The sequence below is a fragment of the Lolium rigidum genome, chromosome 3, assembly GCF_022539505.1.
Source record: "Lolium rigidum isolate FL_2022 chromosome 3, APGP_CSIRO_Lrig_0.1, whole genome shotgun sequence".
In the NCBI taxonomy this organism is placed as follows: domain Eukaryota; kingdom Viridiplantae; phylum Streptophyta; class Magnoliopsida; order Poales; family Poaceae; genus Lolium; species Lolium rigidum.
Genome location: NC_061510.1, coordinates 219,478,133 through 219,506,011, shown reverse-complemented (window position 1 = coordinate 219,506,011; position 27,879 = coordinate 219,478,133). Strand labels below are relative to the sequence as shown.

The window sequence follows — 27,879 nt, the reverse complement described above, 5'->3', positions numbered from 1 at the left end:
AAGGATACGAGAATATGCCCTGCATGGAGGGCAAATTCTATAGTCGAAAATCGACCGAGAAGGCAGCGATGGAAAAAGAGAAACCTTGATGCGACGGATATTGCAGAAATGTCAGGTTGCTACGAAAGATGCGAGCTGAAATATTTTGGCACTAACAAGGTAATGATTGCTTGTACATTATTAAGTGAGAGGTTTCAAAATTAACTATTAATGCATTAATTATTAACTATGTATTTTTGGTAGGCTTATTTCTCGGTTAACATTGCCAAATGCCACTGGGTCACCGTCGTCATGCACGGTGACAAGAAGGAATTTCAGGTGCTAGACTCGTTATGGGGCCTTGAGCAGAGCAAGAAATTTGTGGAAAAGCTGGTATGACTTTTGATCACGGAATGTAAGACCACCTTGGTACTCGAGTGCCTTTGTACTTATATTTTATGCTTCACGGAGAGAAGAAATCTTGAAGGACGTCGAGTTTGCGAACAATGAGATATCAACAAAGAAGTATCAGGACGTTTCGAAATGGGAAATTAAAAGATACCCAATACCTATGCAAAGTGATACGTGAGTCCACCGTTAATCTTACGCCATTACTATTGATGCCTATTGCAGATAGTTTACCTCGATCTATATGCGGGAACTCATGTGGACTGTTCTGTTAGCATGTATGGAGCACTGGGATGGAGATGAACTAACGGCCGAATTTTCGCAGGTTACCTCTTATCTATAGTATCTTTGTTACACACATGTTTATCTCCCGCTAATCTAAACTACATAATAATTGTTGCAGGAAACGATAAACAAGAACAGGAATATGACTGCCGCCAAAATTATAATGGCAGAATCAAACTTGCTCGAGAAGGCGAAGAAGGATGTCCTTGACATCGCGGTGAAAGCACGTGCGTAAAAAACATTATCGGATATTATTTCTACTAGTTGTAATGCTAGGGTGGATTTGTGTCCGGAAGGTCTTGTAGACCTGTAGATATTTTTTACTTTGGGTGGTGAACTTATTTGGGGTTGATGTTATTTGTTCCACAATGAGATAAGTACTTTTTTGCACGATAAAAAGTACAGATAAGTAATTCAACCTTTCGCACGTACATAATTCAAACGAGTAGCACACAACATGACATAGAAAAAGCGGGAAACATAGCAAACACATGTTAAAACTAATGAAACTAAACATGACCATCCTCAACTAGCCCCGGCAGCTTCACCGCCATCGTGAACTTCACTCCTCCTCCTCCTCCTCCTCTTCGTCGAAGTTGTAGGGAAGGGTGTGCATCATGTTGCGCGTGGGAAAGTGGCACTCAAAGTTGGTGTAGATGTTGAACGTAGTGAATGCTATGAACTCGCAGCCGCACCAAAAGACTTTGCCGAGGAGCTCGTACGCGTCGTAGCGGTTGGTGAAGGTGACCGTGAGGAACATGAGGAAGGCGCGCATGTGGTCACGGGGCTCGTCGAGGCGAAACATCACCGGCGCGTCCGAAGGGAGGTGGGCAAAGCCGGCGGTGAGGAACGCGCGGGCGAGCTCGACCGGTCCCCTCCACCTAGAGATGGCCCACACGCGGAGTGTGTTCTCCACGACGATGCCTGCCGGGTAGCGCCGCTCGGGAACGGTAGGAGGCCGACGGAAGACCGGTGCGTTGAACTGCATCCTACCAGTGCGTTGCAAGGTCTTGGGTGGGGATTTGCTTCAAGTGGAGAATATATGGATTGTTGTCGCGCCGAGTGGAGAGGAAAAGAGGGGGTATAAATAGGGCGCCAAATCGATCAATTACAATGAAACGTCGCGCTGTTTCCGTGTCCGTGGAATGGGTTGCGCGTGTGTATCCGTGTCAATGCGGTGCGCCTGAATATGTCTTCCTTTATTGCTCTGAATCGGCGACCATAAATGGCTCTGCTGCGTCGTCTGCCTCGCTGAGCGCTCGAGTTTGAATGCACATCTGAATTGGTGCGGCGCATGCATGGAAAAGTCTGCGACGGGAGCTAGCATGGCGAAGTCTGCGACGGACAAAACCATGCAACGGTCCGAACCACGTCTCCTACCTAGACTAATCATACTGCAGAGTGAGCCTCTCGCGGATCGCCGTCGCTCAGCAGATCACAGCCGTGCACGAGTATTTCCCTATAAAAGGCCTCCATCCAACGGTGTAGAGCTAGGTATTGTAGGGCCCGCCTGGAGTCGCTTCGACCGCCACGTGAGAATGGCCATTCCTCGGCTCCCGAGCGGCCGCCGCGCACCTCTGCCATTGAAGTTATTGGCGACGCCACGCGTGCCCATCGGCCGCCGCCCACCTCTGCCAATGAATTTATTGGCGACGCCACGCGTGCACAGCGGCCGCCGCCCACCACGGCTGCCTGGGGCATTATATAGGGGCGCTCATTCGGCTGCCTCATCTACTCCCGCACAAACCCTAGCCGCCGCACAACCTGCACCGTAGCGCAGCCCACCCACAAGCCCGCGAAGGAATCCATGGCTGGTTTTGGTGGGCGGCGAGGCGGTCGAGGCCGTCGAGGCCGAGGGCGCGGTCGCCGTGCTGGAGCAGCATCACCCAGCCGCTCGCCGTCGCCAGCGCCGTCGTCGTCTTCGAAGGAGGCGACGTGCTTCGAATTCATCCTACGCATCGACCAGGACCCTCTCGGCATCAAGCGACTTCCGGACAAGTTCGCCGAGTTCGTCGATGGCGTCGAGCCGGCAGAGTTGCATCTACGGGAGGCCAGCTGCAACTTTCGTCGATGGCGTGTCGAGGTATTGTTCGACGGCCAGGGCAAGATGTACCTGCACACCGGGTGGGACAAGTTCGCCCGCTACCTCGATCTCGAGCCCGGCTGCCAGCTTATCTTCACGCTACGACGGGGATGGCGACATGGTCGTCAAGGTGTTCGACGGCACATCCTCGAGCACCGACAGTTAGATATTTTCGAGTGTTCTTTCTTTGCAGCGAAAATGGCCACCGGCCAATAGAACCACTAGTGTACTTTTCCAGTCTGGGTGCCTGGGAGTGTTCTTTCTTGGCAGCGAACACAGGAAACACCCGAGGACGACACTAGTTAGGTTTCCTCATTTTTCAATGTTCTAATCTTGTTTTAAACTATGTAATGGTTTGTGTAATGTTCGTATCTGTGTTTAAATGAAAAAGAGAAAAAACATTAGGTAAAAGTTATTGGTTTACAAAAATTGTGAAGTTTTTTATTTATTTCAATTTTTGTGATAGTAAACCTATAAATTTCTGTTAAATTCAGGCGAAAAAAAGTTGACAGATAAAGCCATGGCCCATGAGTTCCCTCCCCGCGTCCAATATCCACAATGTCGCACGTTATTCGGCCTAGTACAAATCGGCCTATTACCATTCCGGAGTGTTCCCCGCGTGCATTGGCCCGTTACATGTCTGACAGCCTAGTTTTTAAATTTTTATTTAAATCTGCAGCACATCCGGTTAAATTCAAAAAATTCAAAAAAGTTTTAACCAACGGATTATGTTCACAAAAACGTGTGACATATATTGGGTAAAAAAAATTGGATTTTTTTTCAAAGGTCGAAAAATCGACTAGCTTAGAAAAAGTGGTTTGATGTAACCCAAACGATTCCGTTTCTAAGAATGTGGATTTTTCGACCTTCAAGAAACGCTCCAGAAATTTTTGCACACACTCTCGTATCCATTCTAAGACGAAGTGTGAAGGTTTTTTCAATTTTTGAATTTCTTTGAAAATAAACAATTAAATTTCAGTTAAATTCGAGTTGAAAAAAAAACAAAAGAAAACTAGAGAACCCTGATGGATGGGCCATGAGTGTTCCTTCCCCGCGTCCTTGCTCCACGTTAATGGGCTTAGTAGAAACCGTCCTATTAAATGTTCGGAATATTATCCAACTATCGCGCCTAGCACTGCGTGCCGGCGTTAATGAGCGCCACCGCTCCCGCGGCTCACTCCGGCCTATAAAAAGGACCGCCTGTCATCGTCCCTCTCACACACGAACCAACCCTAACCGCCACCATCTCAACAAAAGTCGACGCCATGGGTGGGACAGGCGGAGGCCGAGCTCGCGGTCGTGGTCGTGGCCGCGGCAGAGCTGCACGCTCGCCGTCGCCTGCCACACCGTCGGCTTCATCGCCGGAGATGGACGTTGAGGGGCCCGTGCTGTTCGAGTTCCTCCTCGTCCTCAAGGGCGACCCACGCGGCATCCAGAGGCTGCCTGACTCCTTCGCCGTCTACGTCACCGGCGACGACCGCCCGGGCACGATGCATCTGCGGGAGGCTTCGTCCGGCTTCTACCGGTGGATCGCCGACATGATCTACGACGCGCGTGGCAAGATGTACCTCCACATCGGCTGGGAGAAGTTCGCGCGCCGCCACAGCCTCGAAGCCGGATTCATCCTCCTGTTCTCCTACTTTGGCGACAGGGACATGAGCGTCAAGGTCTTCGACGAGACGCGCTGCCGCCGGGACAAGCACGACAACCACGGCGACAGCACCGACGAGGAGGACGACTGATGAAGAGTGTTGTTTCTTCGCAGCGAATACGTGCATCGAGGTTTCTGTCTGTTCTCCCTCGCAAGAACCAATAGGGGCACCGTCACCAGCTGGATTTTCCAGTTTCAGTGACTGGGTGTGCCCTCGAGTGTTCTTTCTTGGCAGCGAACACATGAAACCTTCGATGCACGGCCTAGTTAGGTTTAGTTTTTTTGCAATTTTTTTGTTTGTGTCAACCATGGTTCAAACTATGTATTAGTTTGGGGAAAACCATGTTCCTAATTATGTCTTCGTGTAAACCACGTTCTCAATTATGTATTAGTTTGTGGAAATTGAAATAAAAATGACAAAACAAAGTTGAAATCTACATGAATAATCTGAGGTAGACCATGGTGAGTTGCACCCAAACACCCCAAGTATAGGGTTTTAGGCCAAAACATGCATTTTTGGGGCAAATCAAGTGGCTGGGGATGGCAGGGTGAGGCCACACTTGACACATGGATGCACCGTACCAATGCATGCCCCACACTGCTACCATTGGCATCTACATGAATAATATGGGGTAGACCATGGTGAGTTGCACCCAGACACCCCAAATATAGGGTTTTAGGCCAAAACATGCACTTTTGGGGCAAACAAGTTGGTGGGGATGCCAGTGTGAGGCCACAGTTGGCACATGGGTGCACCTTGCATGCCCCATACTTCTACCCTTGTCACCTACATGAATAATCTGGGGTAGACGATGGTGAGTTGCACCCAGACACCCCAAATATAGGGTTTTTGGCCAAACATGCACTTTTGGGGCGAACCAAGTGGGTGGGGATGCCAGGGTGAGGCCACACTTGGCACATGGGTGCACCATTGCATGCCCCACACTCCTACCCTTGGCATCTACATGAATAATATGGGGTTTGGGGGCGGCGTTTGGGTGACGCGGCTGGGGAGCGACGTCCCCCAAACGCCTAATCCATCGCTTTGGGGGAAGGTTTGGGGGACGCGACTGGAGATGCTCTAATGTGCTCCAAAGAACTATCAAGAACGAGGTAGTTCATGGATGGTACAGCCCAAGGTGATCAGTTTCTTGGCATGGTTATTTGATGTGAGAACCCTAGGAGACTTAACACGGAATGGTGCATGGTCTATTTAGTCAACGTCGAAATAATCACAAGTACTCAAATATGTGACTATTTTTTACGTCAAGCTCATATGTGACTATTTGTTAAGGGTTCACAAGCTGTACCAATATGTGACTATTTTTTTCTCCTTTCTTACCTGTAGCTTCTATGGTAACCAAACTTTTATATTTGTGTCCACCATGGTTCAAACTATGTATTAGTTTGTGGAAAACCATGTTCCAAACCGTGTCTTCGTGTAAACCACGTTCCCAATTATGTATTAGTTTGTGGAAATTGAAATAAAAATACCAAAAAAAGTATTTTAAAGGTTTCGTGTGTTTTTTGTTGGCAGCGAACACACGAAACCTTCGATGCACGGCCTAGTTATTTTTTTTTGCAATATTTTATATTTGTGTTAACCATGGTTCAAACTATGTATTAGTTTGTGGAAAACCATGTTCCTAATTATGTCTTCACTGTAAACCACATTTCCAATTATGTATTAGTTTGTGGAAATTGAAATAAAAATGCCATGATGCATGCCCCACACTCATACCCTTGTAATCTACATGAATAATATAGGGTAGATAATGGTGAGTTGCATCTAGACACCCTAAATATAGGGTTTTTAGGCGAAAACATGCACTTTTGGGGCAAATCAAGTCGATGGGGATGCCAAATCAAGTGGATGGATGTGGATGTGGATGGAGTTGCCAGGGTGAGTCCAACTGAGTGCATGGTTATTTCATGTGAGAACCCAAGGAGACTTAACACGGAATGGTGCATGGTCTATTTAGTCAACGTCGAAATAATCACAAGTACACCAATATGTGACTATTTTTTACCTCAAGCTCATATGTGACTATTTTTTACTCCTTTCTTACCTGTACCTTCTATGGTAATCAAACTTGTTGATTTTAGCTAACATCTCTACGTGGCAATGACTTTGTTATCGAGGGATCGAACAAGTTTGGCTACGGAGACTGAGCAGTCCATGTGAAAAACTATCTATGCATGAGAATAACAAACAAGGCATTCATGCATAACAGTTATAACTAGCATTTATCTAGATAAAAGAGTAACGAGTTATAACTAACATTTATCTAAACAAGGCATTCATACATAACAGTTATAACTAGCATTTGTCTAAACAAGGCATTCATGCATAAGAGTTATAACTAGCATTTATCTAAACAAGCAGGCATTCATGCATAACACTGGAGATATAAGTTCTTAGTACTAAGAAATTCCATAAGTAGAACTTAAGGTTCTACGTACACACATTAAACCTAAAAGTTCTTAGTTATCCATTACAACCAGACAGAAATAAGCTCCAAGGACATAACATATATATACGGCGGCGAGCATCGGGCTGAGGCATGCATGGTAGAGGTTCACATGTTGCGACGCCTCTTGAGGATCCTGCCGAAACGGGGAAGGCGAGGACCCAGCAGGAACCTTGCAAGTGCCTCGTGGTCAGCCTTGCCCTGCCACTCGTGGGCGCTGCGGCGAGTGTCCATAGCATGCATCTCAAGGGAAGCCAGCAAGCCGTCCTTCACCTTGCAGGGACAGAAGGGGCAAGCATGCCTTCCCCTACGCACTGTCTTCAGAATCCGAGACTCGAATCCCTTGACCTGCCTCTGCACGTAGGACTCAAAGTTATCCTCGTCGACGTCGTCATCTGTGTTGTACTGCAAATAAAATTAGTTAGACATGTGCTTCATACATGGAAGGACAGTATTCATTTCATTGAACAAAACAGACTACACATGAGGAATAATCCTACAAGAAAATTAGAACCGATGAGACATTGGATATGCCTCACCTGGAACATACTTCATCTGAAAGAAAGAACTATTACAATTGGTCGCAAAAAATGAGAGGTACTAACAATCCCCACCATAGTACTACAGACAAATGTGTGTTCCTTATTAGTTTTGCAGGACAAGGGGCACAGTACCGAATTGATACTAGCACTATGGCCAGCCTAACCAATCATTTTTTTCTTCTTTAAATGCCTCTATTAAATAGAGCAAGTGGATCGTCATTTTAGCTCACTGATTTAATGCCTAAAAAAATAGAAGAGAGACATGCATTGGGGCAAGGAGTAATTATATGATGTGATTAATTAGCAAATTAAATGGAAGCGAGGCCTTATTTGATATGTGTTTTGGAACAAGTAGTTCTTCACAAATAATATTAGATACATTGCTCAATAATATTTTAACAACCACAAATAAGGATACATTAGGTATGGTAGAGTACAATGTGTAAAGTCTATACGATGAAGCATTTATGTATAAGAGGAATCAGATGGCATTGTACTACATTTATATTACATCGAGAATATAGTGATGTAAATGGAAAAGATGCCATCACTCACCGATATCGGTAAACCCTAGGTATGATTTTCAATCATTTTAGGTCACTCATTGCATGCCTTGATCCCAGCCCCCAATAATCATTTTTGGTTTCTCAATGTTGTTACTAGCATGCACAACATTTATAAGCATCTTCTTGATTAATGAGCATATGTTTTGACGAGAATACGGCACTTTATTCATTAACCCATATCAATACAAAGGGTCTTCTGGATGCAAGCCGGAGCATAACTGGAAATAAAACCGAAGGACGCTAGATTACAGGATCTAGCTAAAATGTGTGCCGCTTCATTTAAAGAGCGTTTAACAGACAGCAATAAATTCAACAGACAAGTTTGATGTCCTTTACCAACACTCCCACCTGAGACCGATCAAGCACAGTGGTGTTTATTCATTGGATCAAGGACAAGCAATCAGTGACGAAGATCACCTTTGAAAAAACCCTATTTCTAGTGATCAGCCCCGCTTGTCGAAGAGCCAAAGCTTCAGCAATCTCCGGAGAGGTAAAAGATTGCATCAGTGACGAATCAAGGACAAGCAATCAGTGACGAATGAGGGATTTTTTTACAAAAAGTTCAAGGTCTCTTCAAAACCACGCGCATCCACTTATTTGTGGACGGAGGGAGTAGATCTACCTCGCGGGGCTCGATGTACTCGCGGACATAGCTGCGTTTACCGGATCGACATAGCATCCACGCGCATCTACTACATCGACTTTGCGGGGGTTACCGGATCCGAGAGGGGAGACATAGCTTTACCTCGCGGGGCTGGACGTGCGGCTGGCCTCGTATAAGGCGTCGATTTCCTTGAACGCCGCCTCCCTCTCGGCAGCGGCGCGAGCAGCAGCAGCCACCGCATCAGCGCCGTCGCCCAGATCAGCACCAGCAGCTCCCGCGCCGCCGTCCGCCACCGCACCAGCGCCGCCGCCCAGATCAGCACCAGCAGCTCCCGCAGCCGCTCCCGCTCCCGCTCCCGCGGCCACCCCCGCAGCCGCAGCCGCTTCCGCTCCCTCTCCGCCCTCCAAACCAGCAGCAGCCGCGGCAAGGTTCATGTCCATTGCCGGATCTGTGCTTCGCCGAAGAAATGGGAGTGTAGGGAGAGAGGCTTTGTTCGCCGAAGAACTAGGGTTAGGGTTTTCTCTCCTCTGTTTTTTGCCAGAAATGGGGATGGTGGGGAGGGGATGCGGCCGAGTGGGGATAAAGTAGTGGACTCTTCTGGACTGTGCGCGTGAGCGTGGACCCGTGTGTGGACCCGTGGGCATGGACGGGCGTGTACGCGGAAGGGGTACGGGCGTGTATGTATTCTCGCGGTGATACGCGTACCCCCTCGGCTAACGGGTCCTGCGGGTTTTGGGTCGGGTATTTGTGTACCCAAATCGAAGCTGAAAAGTCGATCATGCCCCTCGCCGCGGATTAATCTGGGCCGTCCTTGTGTTCCGCTCAACATAACCGTTCGACGTTGGGGGTCTATGGAAGCACTCGCCTTCCTTTAATGTTAATACAAAGCTTTACTTTTTTTTCTTCATATCAACCCATGTTAGCCATCGGCGTTAGTTGATGTTTCCTATAGATATGGTTGAGATATTCATCTTTCTGAATATGTTAGCGATTCTGATAAACCTATGTACATTGGTCTGCTTCTAAGTTAATAAAAATTGAAGAATAATGTTCAGTACCCTGTGTAAATAAACCTATCTAGAGATATGGAGGAATTAAGTGTGGTGCTATTCAATTCAACAAATTAACATATCCTAGAGAGATAAATCTTGAAGCTCTTATGTTAAAAATCATACCTGATTTGATGCTTTATGTACATCATGTATGCAAAGAAGATGATTTTAAGGAACGTTTAACTTAGTTTTCCTTTCTGTTGTACTTTCTAATACTACTGATCTTTTGTAAAGCTTGGTTGAGCAGTTGAGCTTCCAGATAGATATAGCATTATGTTATTTGTACATAACTGCCATTTTTCTACCGTTGGTGTTCACAGTCACAAGAGATACATGGATAACCACATTATCAAAATCATGATCGATTGAAGCTGCGGCATGCTACTTATGCTCGTGGCTTCGGAAGTTCTAACGGATCATTGTGCTGACGTCTTTCTCATTTAGGCACTCTGATCCTTCAACATCAAAGCATACAAGATCTTTATTGAATAAGCCTGAGGTGTTACTCAACTTTTGTGTAAATTGATCCTCTAGAATTCTCCATTTTGGGCTTATTTGTTTGTTTACCATGAAAATAGGTTCTGTAAATTTACTTTGATAATAATGGATACTTGCATAACTTTGAAGAGATGTAGTGTTTTTTCTGAAAGAAATATTTACTTCTTTGTTTGAGCCCATAAGACATATAAGGAGATATCGAAAATATTGAATATCACAAGTTCTGTCTTATTTTTTTCCGATAAAGGAGCTTAGCCCCAGCCTCTGCATCAATAGATGCACACGGTTTGCTTTATTAAAAAACAAAGTATCAAGTCATAGTATATCCAAGAAGTCTTATTACAATCATGGAAAAGCTAAGGTCGATACATGAATCAACCAGCTAAAAATACGGCAAATAGTGCCGCCACCCAGTAGCCTGGAAAAAGAAGTCCTGAGCAACCACTAGCATCCGGTTGCATCCAATAACCACAGCCTCCCGCTGTTCCACTGGGAGGAGTAAAACCCATTGCTGAATTGAATGAGCAGCCCGCTGGATAACCTGCAAAAAATTAGTCCCATTTTGTTTGTTAAAGATAATATCATTTCTGGTTCTCCAAATAGCCCAACAAAGAGCTGAAACACCAATCCGAATTTTCTGTTGAAAATATATGTTCTTCTTTGGCACGGAGTTATTATTATTCCTCTTTGCATGGAGATATCTGTTTATACTGTTTTTCCAAATATTTTATATCTACAGCACACATGACTCCCGTTGATGGGTTCACATTATTTTGTCAAAGCTGAGCGCAGGTTAGTTACTTTATATCCAGTCCAGCGCCAAGAGTGGCATACTTTGGAAACCTGAACACAAGATATTACAAGTTTTGCTTACTCTCCCATGTCCTAAATCCTCTGTTCTAAGTTCTAACTGAATTTTAGTGCAAATAATTGACATACATTCAATCCTGGGAGGTATAGAAGCGACATGGAAAAAGACGTACATTCTTTGTGTGAGGCAACAGACACAAATAGTACTATGCTTTATAAGGCAACTAGGGAATTATAATGTGTGGTTTCTTTAGTCGATCCTATATTCTGAAAGAACTCCAGATTGCCCTGAATATATTTTTTTGCATCATCAGATTATTTCAGTTGCCCATATCAAGTTGTAAAATACACCAGCAAACATGCCCTGCCTGTAACTGTCGCTTTCAAAGAACAAAATAACTCAGCTCAGCTGATTTCTGCAACCGATTCAAATTGAGTGTGCGGAGTCCACGGACTATAACGAAAAATGGATGTGCCATATTCTATACAAGAGAAGGTTGTAAATCAGTTTACAGAGCCAAAGAGCAACAACATGGGACACGGCATTTTTAATCTTAGGAGCATATGCTCACTAGTAGAAACAAGGGCTTTGGTTTTTTGCCCCAGATGTCATTTGCACCGGATTTGACACGAACCGGTGCTAAAAGGGGTCATTAGCACCGGTTCGTGGGGAGCAGCCGGCCGAGGGACCTTTTGCACCGGTTCGTGTTACGAACCGGTGCAAATGATCTATCTTTTACACCGGTTCGTAACACAAACCGGTGCAAAGGTTCGTCGCCGAGGCACGTGTCAGCCGAGGAACCTTTAGCACCGGTTCGTGTTACGAACCGGTGCAAGATAGACCATTTGCACCGGTTCGTAACACGAACCGGTGCTAAAGGTCCCTAGCCCTATTTCAGCTCAGCTACCCGGCCAAACAGCCCACTCACTTCATTTTTGCTAGGAGAAGGTGTGTGTGTTGAGTGCTAAGTTGCTTCTCTTTGGCATGTACATAAGGTGCTCGATGAAATGTGTGAGAGAGTGATGCCGCTTGATTTTACACCCAACAAAAATGAGATGAGGTGCCGGAGCGAAACTTAAGCTTTCTCCTCTTTCTTTCCTCCTCGATCAAGGTTTAAGCAACAACTTAACCCTTTCATTTGTACGGTGCTAATTTCCACTATATATAAATATTATGATGTTTTGTAATTGTTTATTGATAAACTTAATTAATTATTTGATGTAGATGAACCGGTGGCAATGGATGTACGTTGACCGACGTCTACCCGAGTTCAGATCGGGACTAGAAGAATTTATCCGTGTGGCTCAGGAAAACCCACAGGCGGATGGTTTTATGTGTTGTCCATGTGTTGATTGCCATAACTTGAAGCAATACCCTGAATGGCAAGTCATTCACTCACACCTGCTTTGGAAAGGTTTCATGCCCAGCTATAATTGTTGGACCAAGCATGGAGAAAGAGAGGTTATGATGGAAGACGACGAAGAAGAAGAAGAGGATGATGATATGTACCCTAACTACGGTGATACGCAGCAGGGCATGATGAAGATGAAGATGCGAGGAGGAGGTGATCAAGATGAAGAGGCATCGGATGAGCCCGTTAATGATGATCTTCGTCGGGCCATCACCGATGCACACGAGAGATGCGAAACGGAAAACGAGAAGCGAAAGTTAAAGGGCATGTTAGATGATCACAAAAGAAGTTATACCCAAATTGCGAAGATGGCAACACAAAGCTCGGTGCCACCCCGGAGTTGCTGCAATGGAAGGCAGAAGCTGGTATATGTGACAAGCCATTTGAGAAGTTACTGAAAATAATGAAGAGGAGGTTTCCAAAGAATAACGAATTGCCTGACAGTACGTACGAAGCAAAGAAGGTTCTCTGCCCTCTAGGATTAGAGGTGCTGAAGATACATGCATGCATTAATGACTGACCTCTACCGCGCTGAGTATGAAAATTTGGAAAAATGTCCGGTATGCACTGCACTTCGGTATAAGATCAGGCGAGATGACCCTGGTGATGTTGAGGGCGAGCCCCCTAGGAAGAGGGTTCCTGCCAAGGTTATGTGGTATGCTCCTATAATACCACGGTTGAAAGAGCATGCCAGGTTGTTGCGATGGCACAAAGAAGACCGTAAGAAAGACGAGATGCTGAGACACCCCGCTGATGGGTCGCAGTGGAGGACAATCGATAGAGAGTTCCCGGATTTTGCAGATGACGCGAGGAACTTAAGGTTTGGCCTAAGTACGGATGGAATGAATCCTTTTGGGGAGCAGAGCTGCAGTCATAGCACTTGGCCTGTAACTCTATGTATCTATAACCTTCCGCCTTGGTTGTGCATGAAGCGGAAGTTCATTATGATGCCAGTGCTCATCCAAGGCCCAAAGCAACCCGACAACGACATTGATGTGTACCTACAGCCATTATTTGAAGAACTCTTACAGTTGTGGAGCAAACCAGGTGTACATGCATGGGATGAGTACAAACAGGAGTCATTTAACCTACGAGCGTTGCTTTTCGTGACCATCAATGATTGGCCTGCTCTTAGTAACCTTTCAGGACAGACAAACAAGGGATACAATGCATGCACACACTGTTTAGATGAGACCGAAGGTGCCTATTTGCATAAATGTAAGAAGGTTGTGTACCTGGGGCATCGTCGATTTCTTCCAAAGAGGCACCCCGTCACAAAGAAAGGCAATCATTTCGGAGGTGAGGCAGATCGCCGGGTGAAGCCTGAACTCCGTACCGGTGATGCTTTACTTGATATGGTCAAGGACCTAAAAGTAATCTTTGGAAAGGGTCCTCGGCGGTCAATCTGTTCCGAATGACGACGTTACCGGACACGCACCCATGTGGAAGAAAAAATCTATATTTTGGCATCTACCCTATTGGAAAGTCCTAGAGGTCCGCTCTTCAATCGACGTGATGCACGTGACGAAGAATCTTTGCATGAACCTGCTAGGTTTCTTAGGCGTGTATGGGAAGACAAAAGATACACCAGAAGCACGGGAGGATCAGTATCGTATGAAAGTCCCAAAAGACAAGCAAGAACATGATTACAAGGATACAGGGAGTCGCTTAAGTCCTGCCAGCTACGCTCTTACCAAAGCAGAGAAGGATATCTTTTTTGAAGTCCTTTACAGTATCAAGGTCCCGTCTGGCTTCTCCTCCAATATAAAGGGAATTATAAATATGGAGAAGAAAACATTCCAGAACCTGAAGTCGCATGACTGCCACATTATTATGACGCAGTTGCTTCCGGTTGCACTGAGGGGGCTTCTGCCGGAAAATGTTCGAATACCCATTGTGAAGCTATGTGCATTCCTTAATGCGATATCTCGGAAGGTAATCTATCCAGCTAGTCTTCCAAGGTTACGGAAGGATGTGGTGCAATGTCTTGTTAGCTTTGAGTTGGTGTTTCCACCATCTTTCTTCAATATTATGACACATCTCCTGGTTCACCTTGTCGAAGAGATTGCCATCCTCGGTCCTGTCTTTCTACACAATATGTTCGCCTTCGAGAGGTTCATGGGGGTCTTAAAGAAATATGTTCATAACCGTGCTAGGCCGAGAGGAAGCATCTTCAAGGGCTATGGAACGAGAGGAGGTCATCGAGTTACGTGTTGACTTCATTCCCGACCTTAAGTCGATTGGTGTTCCTGAATCGCGACATGAGGGGCGACTAAGTGGAAAAGGCACGCTAGGAAGGAAGTCAATGATATGTAGGGACGGCATTTCTTTCACTCAAGCACACTACACAGTTCTACAAAGTTCCACCTTGGTGGCCCCGTATATCATCGATCACAAGAATATTGTGCGCTCGTAACATGCAGGGCAGTCCGAAGACTGGATCACGCATAAACATATGCAGACATTCGGCGATTGGCTCCGAGAACATCTCATTAATAACAACAATATTGTAGATCAGTTGTACATGTTGGCTGGGTCACCATCTTCGACTATAGTGACTTTCCAGGGGTACGAGATAAATGGAAATACCTTCTACACGTTCGCCCAAGATAAAAAGAGCACCAATCAAAACAGTGGTGTCCGCATTGATGCAACAAACACTAGCAGTGGCAAAAAGGACATATATTATGGTTACATAGAGGAGATATGGGAACTTGACTATGGACCTTCTTTTAAGGTCCCTTTATTTCGGTGCAAATGGTTCAAGCTGGATGGAAAAGGGGTAAAGGTAGACCAGGCATGCACGGAATGACAACGAGTGGATCTCAACAATCTTGGTTACGAGAGACGAACCATTCGTCCTAGCCAATGATGTGGCTCAGGTTTTCTATGTGAAGGACATGTCCTCTAGACCGAAGAAAAGAAAACATAAGGAAACGAGCTCATCCGATGAGCCAAAGCGTCACATAGTTCTTTCAGGGAAAAGAACCATCGTGGGAGTCGAGGACAAGACAGACATGTCGGAAGATTATAATAAGTTTGCTGAAATTCCGCCCTTCACAGTGAACATTGATCCAACCATCGCGTTAAATGCTGAAGATACTCCATGGTTACGGTCAAAGCGATCATAATGTATTAATTATTATCATGTACCTTGAGCTCATATTGTGAAGCGTTTGTTGTGATATGTATCAGTAACATTGGTCGTTTGAACTAAATGCAATTATCCAAGTTTATTATTTTTCTAGATACACATGTTTGAAAATTTATCCTCACCTACTGGTTGTTGGGTGTATAGTAGCAGTTTTCGAGCGGGACTTGCGGGAAGAGTTACTCGGGCGGAGCTTCCGAAGATGTCCAGCCAGTAACCGGGATAAAAGGGGTATATAAACTAATCAACCGTCTTTAGCACCGGTTCCAGCCATTAACCGGGATAAAATGACAACGACTTTATTGAAATTTAACAAGATACGTTAACTAAACTTAAACTAAAACAACGACAACAACTGCTTTATTGAAATTGAACATTAACTAAATTTAAACTAAAATAACAACTTCTACTAGTTCTTCCGCGCATCCGTTGCTTGCCCTCCGGCTGCCGCCTCCTGCCGCAGCTCCTCCTCACGACGACGCTTATGCATCTCCTCACTATCCGGATCCGTCACACGCGGCCGCTTATGCAGCTCCTGGAGACTCTGCCTCTCAAATGCTTCTATGGTAGCCGCTAGCGCCGTCTCCTCCCACTCCTCTATCTCTGCAAGCTGCGGGTCCACCTCATCCGCTGCTGCCCTCCTGGTTGCCGCCTCTTGCCGCAGCAGCTCCTCCCACTCCTCTATCTCCGCGAGCTGCGGGTCCACTTCCACCGGCGGCGGGTGCGGCTTTGGGGGCATTGTGCAATGGGCTAGGGTTTGGTGATGAGTGAAATGGGAGAGACGGGGGCTTACTATTTATAAAGGGTGTTTAGGCGGGAAATCTCCGCGCTGCGCGTCGTGGCGGGAAAATATCCCGCGCGGTGTCGTGGCGGGAAAATATCCCGCGCGGCGTCGTGGCGGGAAAATATCCCGCGCGGCGTCTTGGCGGGAAAATATCCCGCGCGGCGTTGTGGCGGGAACATATCCCGCGCGGCGTCGTGGCGGGAACATATCCCGCGCGGCGTCGTGGCGGGAACCGCTCGGCGTCGTGGCGGAAACCGCGAAAAAAGGAGGGAAGAAGGAAAAAATTCAGTCAAATTTTGGGCCTTTTGCACCGGTTCGTGGCTGGAACCGGTGCAAAAGAGTCTTTTGCACCGGTTCCGGCCACGAACCGGTGCAAAAGGCCCCTCCTATTTATTCCCGCGCGCGCCCCTTCTTCTCCATTCGCGCGAGGAACACGGAATAGGGGAGGTGCTGCCCAAATTTTTGGTGCCGCCGCCGGCCGCCTCTCCTCCGCGCTCGCGCCGCCGCCGACCTCTCCTCCACGCCCGCGCCGCTTCCTCTCCTCCGCGCTCGCGCCCGCGCCGCCGGCCTCTCCTCCGCGCGCCCTAGCCGCCACGCCCGGCCCGCGCGGGCCCGCGTTGCCCCCGCCGGCTCGTGCGCCGCCACCGCCCGTGCCGCCGCCCCCGCGCTGCGCCGCCACCCCCGCCCGCGGCTGCTCCGCCGCCCTCGGCTGCCGCCAACCGCCGCCCGCGGCAACAAGCAGGTGAGCCCCCGGCCCTTGTCTTTTTTTTGTTTTTTTTTTTGTTTTAATTAGTTAGAAAAATTGTAGTTAGAAATTTAGAATTAGTTAGAAAATTTAGAATTTAGAATTAGTTAGAAAATTTAGAATTTAGAATTAGTTAGAAAATTTAGAATTTAGAATTAGTTAGAAAATTTAGAATTTAGAATTAGTTAGAAAATTTAGAATTAGTTAGAAAATTTAGAATTTAGAATTAGTTAGAAAATTTGTAGTTAGAAATTTAGAAGTAGTTAGAAAATTTAGAGTTAGTTTAGGAAATTAGGAAAAAAATTAGATGGAATATGTCAGTACTATATTAGTATGTGTTAGAAAATTTTTAATTACTTTGATTCATATTCATAAGCACTTTATTCAAATTCAATATTATATTTGTTAGTTTGCATACGATGTCGCGGCCTCCGCGTCCTGGAGCTAGGACAGTTTTAGAGGAGATGCAGCAGATGGGGGAAGTCCGGGACTGGGCTCCGCCGGGGTGGCACTGGGAGGTGTTATCTTCCGGGGCGCGCACCTTGGTGCGGAATCCGGGTCCCGTCGTAGACCCGGATATTCTCTGGTGGAGGTCTTATGGGCCACATTCGTTTCAGAGGGAGCCGGCCCCGCCGGAGGAGGTAGCTCAGCGCATTGAAGCGGAGGACCAGCACGTTCGCCATTACATGTATGCGTTAGACAACATGTATAGGACCGGATGGAGCGTTATGCAGGGATCTCATGTTAGCTATGCTCCCGTTGTTGTTCCGTGGCTTTGGGGGTACACCCAGCGTGGCTCAAGACCCGGTCGGCACCCTCTAGGACCCGGTCTGCGCGGTTGAGTGTTTGTAGTAGTGATTGATGTATTATCGATCTATGTATGCATGTAACTGCACTATCTGCTTTCAGCACTATTATCGATCCTTAGTTAAGAACTATATATGTATTGAGCATTATCCTTAATTAGTACCTATATATATATGTATAACTCTAATATTTTGATCATGTATTGAGCATTATTCTTAATTACTTGTAAGTCTTTGCAGAAACTTGTAAGTCTTTGCAGAATCTTGCTTCGTTGTGTTTATAGCATTAGAATAACTTTTAAGTCTTTGCAGAAACTATGGAAAGAGACCTAGAACAAGAATACCTCGTCGAGGAGATTATCCGTGATGATGACGATATCACCTCTCTTTACCTAAACCAATCCGGCGAGGGAGACGAGCGGAACCCGAGGAGACGGCTCCGATGAGGAAGATGAGCAAGACCACCGTGGAGACGACTCCGGTGAGGGAGAAGGTGACGACCGCGAGGGAGAAGCTCACCACGCCGAGGTATATATATTAATTAACCAAGCCTACAGATATGTGCATATACATATATTAACGTTGTTTCTTCTTTTAGACCTCCCAATCAACACACCGTACTGGCGGAACTAAACGAGGCGCGGCCGAAAAGATGGAAGAGCATGAAAGGTGCATCATCACGGAAATCGCTATAGACGGCGAACCGATTTCTCCCAAGGATCACGCAAAAAAGTTTGTAAGTCAATGCGGAGTTATTGTTAGGGACACCATCCCGATCACCGCTCAAGAATGGAAGAAACCTGCAAAGGCGGACGAAGGAGTTACTTACGTCGATACGAGATCCAAAAATCTGATGTTTAGGAAACTCATGGTAAATTTCACATGTCCGGAGCCAGCTGACTCTGATAGTGATAATAAAAGGCCAGACCCTGAGGATCCCGAGCTGAATAGCATACAACGAAGAGTCAAGAAGTGGGCTCTTAAGAAGATGGCAACGCAGTTCAACGACTACAAGAAGAAATTGGACAACTCCTTTGTCAAGAAAAAGAAGACTTCAGATTTGAAGGGCCCCTATGAGAAGATAAAAGACCACTGGGAGGCATTTGTGAAGTACAAGACATCGGAGAGGGCAAAGACAAGGTCAGACACCAACAAGAAAAATGCTGCTAATAAGATGTACTTCCATACCATGGGGCGAGGAGGCTACAAGGCTGGCAGACCTAAGTGGGAGAAATGGGAGAATGACCTAATTAAGAACGGGATCCAGCCAGAGGTACGAAAATGGAACCAGCGGTCAAGGGATTGGTTTTACGCGCATGGGGGCACGTTGGACGCACAAGGGTTCTGCATATATACACAAAGACATCGGGAAAACCCACTTCCCATCGAAGCCTTTAGAAATGCTGCAAAGGAAGTTGAAGAGGGAAGTTCCATCCCGAAAGAGAGAAGGACCAGCTCACACGCGCCCTTGGGAATCCTGAACACCCGGGACGAACACGAACCATACCAGGTGGCAAGCCGTGGTGTATTGGGTTTCCTGCAGAAACGAAGAAATATCCCGATAGAAGCCATCAGAGGCAAAAGGATGTGGTTCAAGAACGCGTTGCTAAGCTAGAGGAGCAAGTGAGGATGATAATGTCAGGCCCAGTCACAGTCACCTAACCTCAACCTAATCCGCGGATAGAAGAAGTTACATTCGATGCTACCGGCCAGGGATCTCAGCGGAAGAGCAGCGTGGCTTCCACGGAGCTGCCTGGTGATGATGCAGATGTGGATCCGCGAGATGGCTCCTCCCTCCCCTGTGGATCCGCGGATGCCTTCGATCTCTACCCCGTGGACTTTATCACGAGTCGACACCTTGTGAGCTACATTTCCAAACGATGGGCTACTTAACGCTCAAGGCGGCGATCGGCTATGTCTTACCGCCGGTACCTGATCAAAGATATCACTTCAAGCCGGTTCCACCTGGATACGCTGTTGCCGGGGTGGATCAAGTTATGGATGGGTATGGGCCGCTGAGGCTTGACCACCCTGCCGGTGAAGGGGGTGTGCTAGAGCTGGGAGAGGCCAAGAACACTACAGTTCTATGGCGAAAGGAATTCATTGTGATTTCGGGTTGGAAGGCGCCAACAAGGTCTCCACCGAGCCAGCATTCTCCACCGATGCAGCCGTCTCCAGTGCGTGAGCCTTCCCCGCCGGCGCGTGAGCCTTCCCCGCCGGCGCGTGAGCCATCTCCGCCGCCGGGTGAGCCTTCCCCGCCGGCGCGTGAGCCATCTCCGCCGCCGCGTGAGACTTCTCCGCCGCCCATGTATAAGAGGAAAATTAGGCGGACCGCTACGACACAGCTGAGTCGTAACAAATCACCGAGACGCAAACAAGAGCCCCTCCCAAGAGTGCCTAAGGTTGCTCCCAAGAGACCTTATGACTATACAGTTGAGGAAAATGCCAAGATCGTAGCTGAACAAGCACAAGCAACAAATGTTGAAACTTAAAAAGCCCCAGCTTGAGCCGGAGCCAGCTATATCTCTGGAAAAGAAGTTGAAACTGCTGAAGAACCTTCATCAACTCTGAGCCAAGTCTTTCATCGAACTATGACCGGTCTATTCGCAAGTCAAATGTGTTAGCAAGAGAGCGGTGGGAAAAAGTAAGGTAGATGGGAAACCAGTTCCCCGACTTGGAGCCCGGAAAAACTCGTGCCCCCCGCTCCAAGTGTATCCCGATGTCCTAAGCGTGCCTTGATCCAACGATGGTAAAACTATACAAAGATGAGGCGAGATGCGGCCGGTATGAGTATTCCCGAGTACTTAAGCCGCATCGAATTCATGGACACGGACGATGTCCAATTAGCATACCATTACACATACGGGGAACCTCTTGTCAGAGCTGCGGAGTTGCCTAATCTATCAACACAGCTGCGAAGACTACATAATTGGTACTTGGATGCATGTAAGGACGGCCCGAACTGGATCATGGTGGCAATAAGAGATGAGCACCACGGGCGAACTGACGTCATGAACATCGAATTTTGTGAATTATTTCAGTTATTCAACCAAGACGCCCTCGACAAATCTCTGCTGAGTGCATACTGTCTGTAAGTATTATTTATGTAATTAAGTCTCTACCGCGGCTCGTCCATTATTGCATGCATATAACCATACTCTCACCGTATTATGCAGAATGAAGATTCGCGAATGCCGCAAGGGGCAAATCTATGATCTTGGGTTCGTTGACCCATATACCGTGAATGGGTATACATGTCGACAACTCTCCCAAGGACACGGAGAATAACTTGGTACATGTCTTAGGGAAAAACTCATACAAAAGGGCAATACTATTTCCTTACAACTTCGCGTGAGTGTTACTCTCTTCACACATTAAATCTTTTTCGCTTACTCCATGTGTTAAGTGTAATTGATGAGTTATGCATATATATATATATGTGTGTCCGCAGGTTTCACTATATCCTGCTAGTCATTGAACCCGACACCGGGATAGTAGAAGTCATGGACTCGAAGAGTAAACCCCTTGAGGCGTGGGGGGACATGGCTGATATCCTCCACAAGGCTTGGAAACGGTTCACCAACAAAGCTCCGGGTTTAAAGAATAAAGAACTTCGAATAAAACATGTACTGGTAAGTATTAATGGCTAGGCCGCACATCTCTTTGATTCTAGTTTCAATACAATTATTATCATACTTGATTATATATATATTATTTTGATTGAACTTTGTTCTCGTAAAGTGCTTGAGGCAAGAGGACGGGAATAATTTATGCGGGTTCTACGTTTGCGAGTTCATCCGCCAGAATACTCATCATGTGAGGGACATTTTGGAACAACTTGATGTAAGTAATTAAACAACATTCATGGCTTTATTTTATCACCTTGTGTTTCATTCACATACACACACATATATATATTGACCACCGTAGCTTCTTCAAATTATTAGATCCAACGGTTGCGGGACGGTCTTCTAGCAACAGAGCGTGTACGAGCAATTCAAGAAGAACTGGCAGGGTTCTTACTTGAGCAAGTCATAGCTCCAGATGGAGAACACTATGTGGACAACCGCCAATATCAAAGTTGATGTAGACATATATATATATGCATGAACGTGTGTCACTTTGATCGATATATGTAATACAATGGTTTCATATATATATATATATATATTTGAATTGTTTGCATTAATATTATACCGTGTTTCGAATGGATGCAGAGTCTGCCGCGGCAGCGTTTTAGTGAAAATTCCTGCCGCGGCAGAGTCTGCCGCGACAGCGTTTTAGTGCAATTCTCTGCCGCGGCAGAGTCTACCGCGGCAGGGAATGGCACCAAAACCCTGCCGCGGCACAACCCTTTTGCACCGGTTCGTATTACGAACCGGTGCAAAAAGTCCCCCGCCGGACTCTCCACAGACGGCCACGTGGTGCCCCCTTTAGCACCGGTTTGTAACCGAACCGGTGCAAAAGGGGGGGGCCTTTTGCACCGGATGGTTTGCACCGGTTGGCCATCCGGTGCATATGGGCCTTTTGAACCGGTGCAAAAGAGCAGTTTTCCACTAGTGGCTCCTACTTTTTAAAATGGCTTTTAAATTACTTAAAAATGTTAAAAATGATAAAAATGTCACATGTGCATCTTAATTTTCACAAATCGACATTTCTTGTGTCATGTGTAAAAAATACAAATTTTGATGCTAAAAAAACTCTTCACAAGGACATTTTCTTATCTTTTTTACACAACGCATACAAAGTGCCGATTTTTCCGCGAAACTTTGCGTGCGCATATAGAGTGTCAACATGTACGAGACACGAAATTTTGATTTACAATTTTTTTCACATTTTTAAATGTGTTTCCTAATAGCAGGAGCATATGCACCCTGGATCAAATTTGGATTTCCAAACAACACATTTTATTCTTCAACTCATGGCTACCACAAGGGCGCGGTGTGTCGCGGCGCCAATATTTTACTACTATTACTTATAAGAAAAATAGCCGGTTATTCAGCTACACACCTACACATGGCCATTGGATCATTCTGCGCCGAACCAAGATCGACTTAACGATATTAGACTTGCCGTTCCTTGAATCGACTGTCTATTTTTTCGGGACGGTGAAGCCTAGCTACCGATGCCCATGCCCAGCCTTATTTTCTATTCAGGTGGGCAAATAGTGTGTTATTTTTTATCCATTATGGTCGAAAAGATGCCTTGTTTTATCTGGATGGAAAAACTATTTACTATGTTTATTCAGTATGGTTGGAAAGATGCTTTGTTTTATCTAGATGACGGAGCTATGTGTTAGTTTTATGTGGCATGGTTGGAAAGATGACTTTGTTTAATCCGAAAGGAGAAATAATGTGCTATTTTTCATTTGATATGGTTAGAAACATGATTTATTTTTTATCTCGATGAGGGAAGTGCTAAAAGACCTCTAACGGAGTTAGAACATGCGTAGCTATCTTTGGATATAAAATTCAAACTGTTACTTACGATACACTTCCGCTATGCCAACATTATTTTTAATTATGTCGTACATGGCTAGCTACTACAGTGAAATTTGTGAGAAATATATCTCTGCGTGCCAGTGTAGTTTTCATTTACGACTCTTCTAAGCTTCAATGTAATGGTGAGATTTATTACCACATATTTTTGGTGGAGATCTCAAAAATAAAAAACATATTTTTGGTGGAGACTTGGATGTATTTCCAAGTTTCCTAATGGTATCTTTTCTAAATATAGGTACAACCATCCTAGATCTGAACGTCTCTTTTATAATTTTTTATTTGTTAATATAATCGAGATGTTCGTCAAATAGGCTTATATATATAATTAACTATCGGGAAGTGACAAACATAACCTCGTTATGCAATGACCACTGAGCCATGGGCATCTTTTTATGACGTATTGGTGCACTTGAAACATGTATAATACAACGTGTTTCTAAATGTACTTACTTTGGCAGCAATTATTATTTCAATTGAGAGGTACCTAATCAAGCTCCTACAAAAATAAGCTCTAGTGTTTAAAAAATTGGTTTGTCAATTCTTTATAAGCACCTTCCATTGTACGTGTCTTAAGGACTGACTCGTCATTTTGCTTTTATCTACTTGAGATTTTTTGGATGGTTATTTAAGCACTGCAATACCAGCGTTGCTAAAGTATCTAAGGGTATAAATTAGTCTGATTATATCTCATAATAGGAAACCATCCTAAATTTAGTCTAATCATATATTTTGTAGCAGAAATCACCATTCCTCATGTTATATGTAACATGGAAATTTCCATGGTTGGTCCTTGGGCTGGACCTGAAAAATGCTAGCCCGAGCCCCTTGCCAAAATATGTAAACAATGCCATTTTCCTATCAATTTGATGATTTTAATGATATTAAAATACATTATTATACCTATGTTTTAGTAAAATAGTAGATCAATGTATTTCAAGTTTGGACCGGGCTTTTTTAGGGAGTTTTTGGGAAGAGCTTCAGACATAAAAGTAGAGCCCACATCCTAGCCCAAATGTTGAGCTTTTATGTTGGGCTGTGGGTCATGGCCGAGCTACCCATGCCCAGACCTAGTTACATGTCACTATTTGATGCTTCTATTGAGGGCAAAAAGGGAGACAATAGCTTGATCTTATGCTCCTATGTTTGTATGGTTATAGTCTTGAGTCGAGATGAGGATGGATGAAAAAAGAGTGAATCTTTATAAGTATATATGATACTAGAAAACTATCTGTGGTATGCAACAGAACGAGAAAGATGTGAAGCATAGTTACTGATACTATATATCACACAGTGATGCTTTGTTTTATCAGGGGTGACATCGGGCTTGGTGCTATCTCTTTGGTTTTATGGTTTCACTCTACCGGAGTTGATACAAGGAAAGATTAAAAAAAATATTGTATGGACGCGTATGAACTCTGGTAGTGTTAAATCTGACTGTAGGTTCATTAAGTTGCAAACTCTTCTTATTCCTCTTGATGCGACTAATTAACGGTTAATAGACAACTGTTACAATCTATCATATCTATCCAAGAAAATAACACCACAACAGATTAGCTGAAGGATCATCACAAGTTATTTCTTTTGAGGTAGTTCATTCATAAGTCCAGGGATGAACACGCCACGATCAATTCTAGACTGGGACATTCGTCATTGACCATGCATTAGTCCAAGAAATCAAGTAGTCCCAAACCATACAAGACTGGGACATTCCTTGTGTGTGATGTTTCCTAGCGGATATCATACAATTTTTTACAAAAAATATTTTTTAGCACCTGAGTTTATGTTGTTTGTTAAGATGTTTTTTATAACATTTCCCAACTACCCATGGTGTTGGTAGAGTTAATTTTGGAACAACTACCATAGTACGGAACCAATCACCGATGCATGCCAATGTAAAGATCATATCTTTATTCTTTTGTGAGGAGTGCAAATGTTGTTGTTATAAGGAACTATAATCAGGTCTTTTGTTGAAGAATTGACTCATGGTTCACAAACTATATCTAGAAGAGGCAGATGCACTTCCATGACTTTTCCATGAGGCGTGCCTATGATTCGGTGGACCTCATCCAAAGTTCATTCAAATAGTTGGATGCCATGATTAGCCACAACCCAAGAAACTTTAGTTGGAGTGAACATTTCACGAGACAACATCAAGCGCAAATCTAGATCCCACGAAAGTAATTCAGTACAACCCTTTGATCGGGAGTTTGATATCCGTTAGCTATCCAAGCATAGGTTTCTTTCCCTTAATTACTTTGTTTCATGGAACAGTTCTATGCCTGAGATCACACATGTTATGTTTGAATACCGGAGATGCATCCACTAGTCCACAATGTCCTAACTTGTTTCAGAATGTAGACCAATATTTGGCCCAAACAATAGTTCATTTAAGCTTTCTTTCGGCTTATATATGATATCTGACAATTTGCAGAGTTCAGATCAATGATTCACTAGTAACAAAGTACCAGAAGTTAGGATGTAATCTAGAAAATCATTATTAAAAAGTAAATAAAACTAAAATAAGGTTCAAACCGCTTAAGCATACTACAATTGAATCTCACTTAGTCATAAAAACAATAAGTTTAGATAAACTATTTTGTAAACATGCCATTTATCCAATTTCTAACGATTCTCAAATATGCTAATAACAAATAATGATATTTTGATTGTGAATTGTATGATCCTTCAGAAACCGCCATAGTGATAGGCATATAAACAAGCATGACAGGATGGTATCAAAACTAAATACACATCTAAACAAGCAGAAAAGCACATATGATTCATCACTCTGAAGCATGAGAAGTTCACAGCTTGACCATAACACAAGTCAAGGATAATAATTCGTCACTACCTATAAATCATAAATTTCCGATAATAAAGTGCTGATCACTGAACGGCTTGCACGTAGAGCAACCGTCAATGTTAGGTACATACTAATGCACTTACGATATTAACCACCATGTCGAGTTCACAAAGTAGGCATGCCTCAAACAACATAGTAGCCACATAACAATATGCCATAGATAGATATGTAGTGGTACATTGAAGAGACTGGACAGAAACATTTCAAGTTCAGTTTTGAGGGAGTAGCCAGGTTGCGAGACACATCCCGTCGCGCTTCCAAGAGACGGTTGGAAGAGGGAAGGAAACCACTTGGCCAATCACATCATAGACACCAACGGAAGCATTCTCATCCTCGTAACAGCGGCCATTGAAATACTCCTCATCATCATCCAAAAAGCAGATGCGGTCTCCCAGCAACCCATACTGAGAGACAGGAACAATTTGGGAGCACCTTCGGCCTAGAAAAAGAACCTGGTCATCCCCTAAGGTCGTCTTATTGACCCACCCTGGCTGCTTGAGGTCAGCCTGAAAAATCTCAAACTTGTTCCGTGCAATCACAAATTTATCAAGTATCCTTCTGGAGCAAACCTTCCTGCGAACCATTAGCAATGCACCACGCGATTCAACCAGGTAGAGCTTCTTATCGACCCTAGCGTTGTCTTCAGACGGAAACAAAGGAAAGGGATTGCCCTTGATGATCCGTACAATCCGAGAAACATATGGATCACCAGTGGTTTCGTCCTGGCTGATGTCTACAACAGAGAGATGCTCATGGTGAGAAAGGATGAAGAGCCTTCCCTGGTAGAACGCCATATCTTCAAATCCTTTACACGTATCATAGGCTCGAACTGACCACGAGGAAGCCCTTGGCTGACACACTAGAATCTGACCAAGGCCTTGATGGTTGACGAATGCAGCGACCAGGTTAGGCGAGCACATCATTAGCTTACTCAACTGGGGATTCTTGTCCTTGATATGCAGCCATGTGAACCTAAGGGGGTCCACAGGTATGTGGCTCACATCAGCATCGGCGGGGTAGAGCCGGACGCTGGACAGAGCAGGGAGCGTTACAGTGGCCCTGGAGAAGGGGTTGACCAGGAAGCATCCGTCATCACGCGGGAAGACGAGCCAGCTACCACAGGCGCTCTTGAACCCCGCGAAGCCGCAGCCGGCAAAGCGGAAGGGCTCGGTGCAGGGGAGGCTGTAGAAAGTTCCATCAGGAAGAGCGAGCAGTGGCACCGGCGGCGGCACCGTGATCAGCTGTGCAGCAGCGCGCCACTGGGGGCAGACCGCAGCGAAGCGAGCACGGTCGGCGTATGCGGGCAGGAGGCGGAGCACCAGGCCGGCCAGCTCCAGTGGGATGTCTGACCACGACAGCATCGGGCACAGAAGCTTCTCGGCCATCGTCCTGAGTCGGCGTCTGCAAACAGGAAAGTGGAGGCAAAATCATCAGCAATCGCGGCCAATGGAATGCACCGAGGATCAGTTGGTAACTGTCCCTAGTTCCTTAAAAAAAAGATGCACCAAAGACCAGCGTGGAACACAAGCAGAAGAAGACGGAATGATGAGCAAGAGTGCTGGTATTCTCTTGCAGATATCTTCCGGTATCGGACATTTCAAGTCCAGAGGGTGTGATTCTGTGTTCACAAATACCACGAAAAAATTATTGCGCATTTTCATACGACGC

At 45.3% G+C, this 27,879-nt stretch overlaps 1 protein-coding gene across 1 annotated transcript; it reads right to left on the bottom strand.

Moving 5' to 3' along the window:
* Positions 1-6,985: 6,985 nt before the first annotated feature.
* On the bottom strand, positions 6,986-27,596 carry LOC124696077. The gene is made up of 2 exons (XM_047228859.1): positions 26,529-27,596; positions 6,986-7,282 (listed from the first exon to the last, which is right to left on the bottom strand). Exons 1-2 carry the CDS (start codon positions 27,594-27,596, stop codon positions 6,986-6,988), a joined length of 1,365 nt encoding a protein of 454 aa, XP_047084815.1.
* Between the last annotated feature and the right edge of the window lie 283 nt (positions 27,597-27,879).

Excerpts from the sequence above, each read along its gene's own strand:
- LOC124696077 (XM_047228859.1), bottom strand. The coding sequence starts at position 27,596 with ATGGCCGAGAAGCTTCTGTGCCCGATGCTGTCGTGGTCAGACATCCCA. Across the intron at positions 7,283-26,528 it reads ACGAGGATGAGAATGCTTCC|TACAACACAGATGACGACGT; the intron begins GTTGGTGTCTAT and ends TTTTATTTGCAG.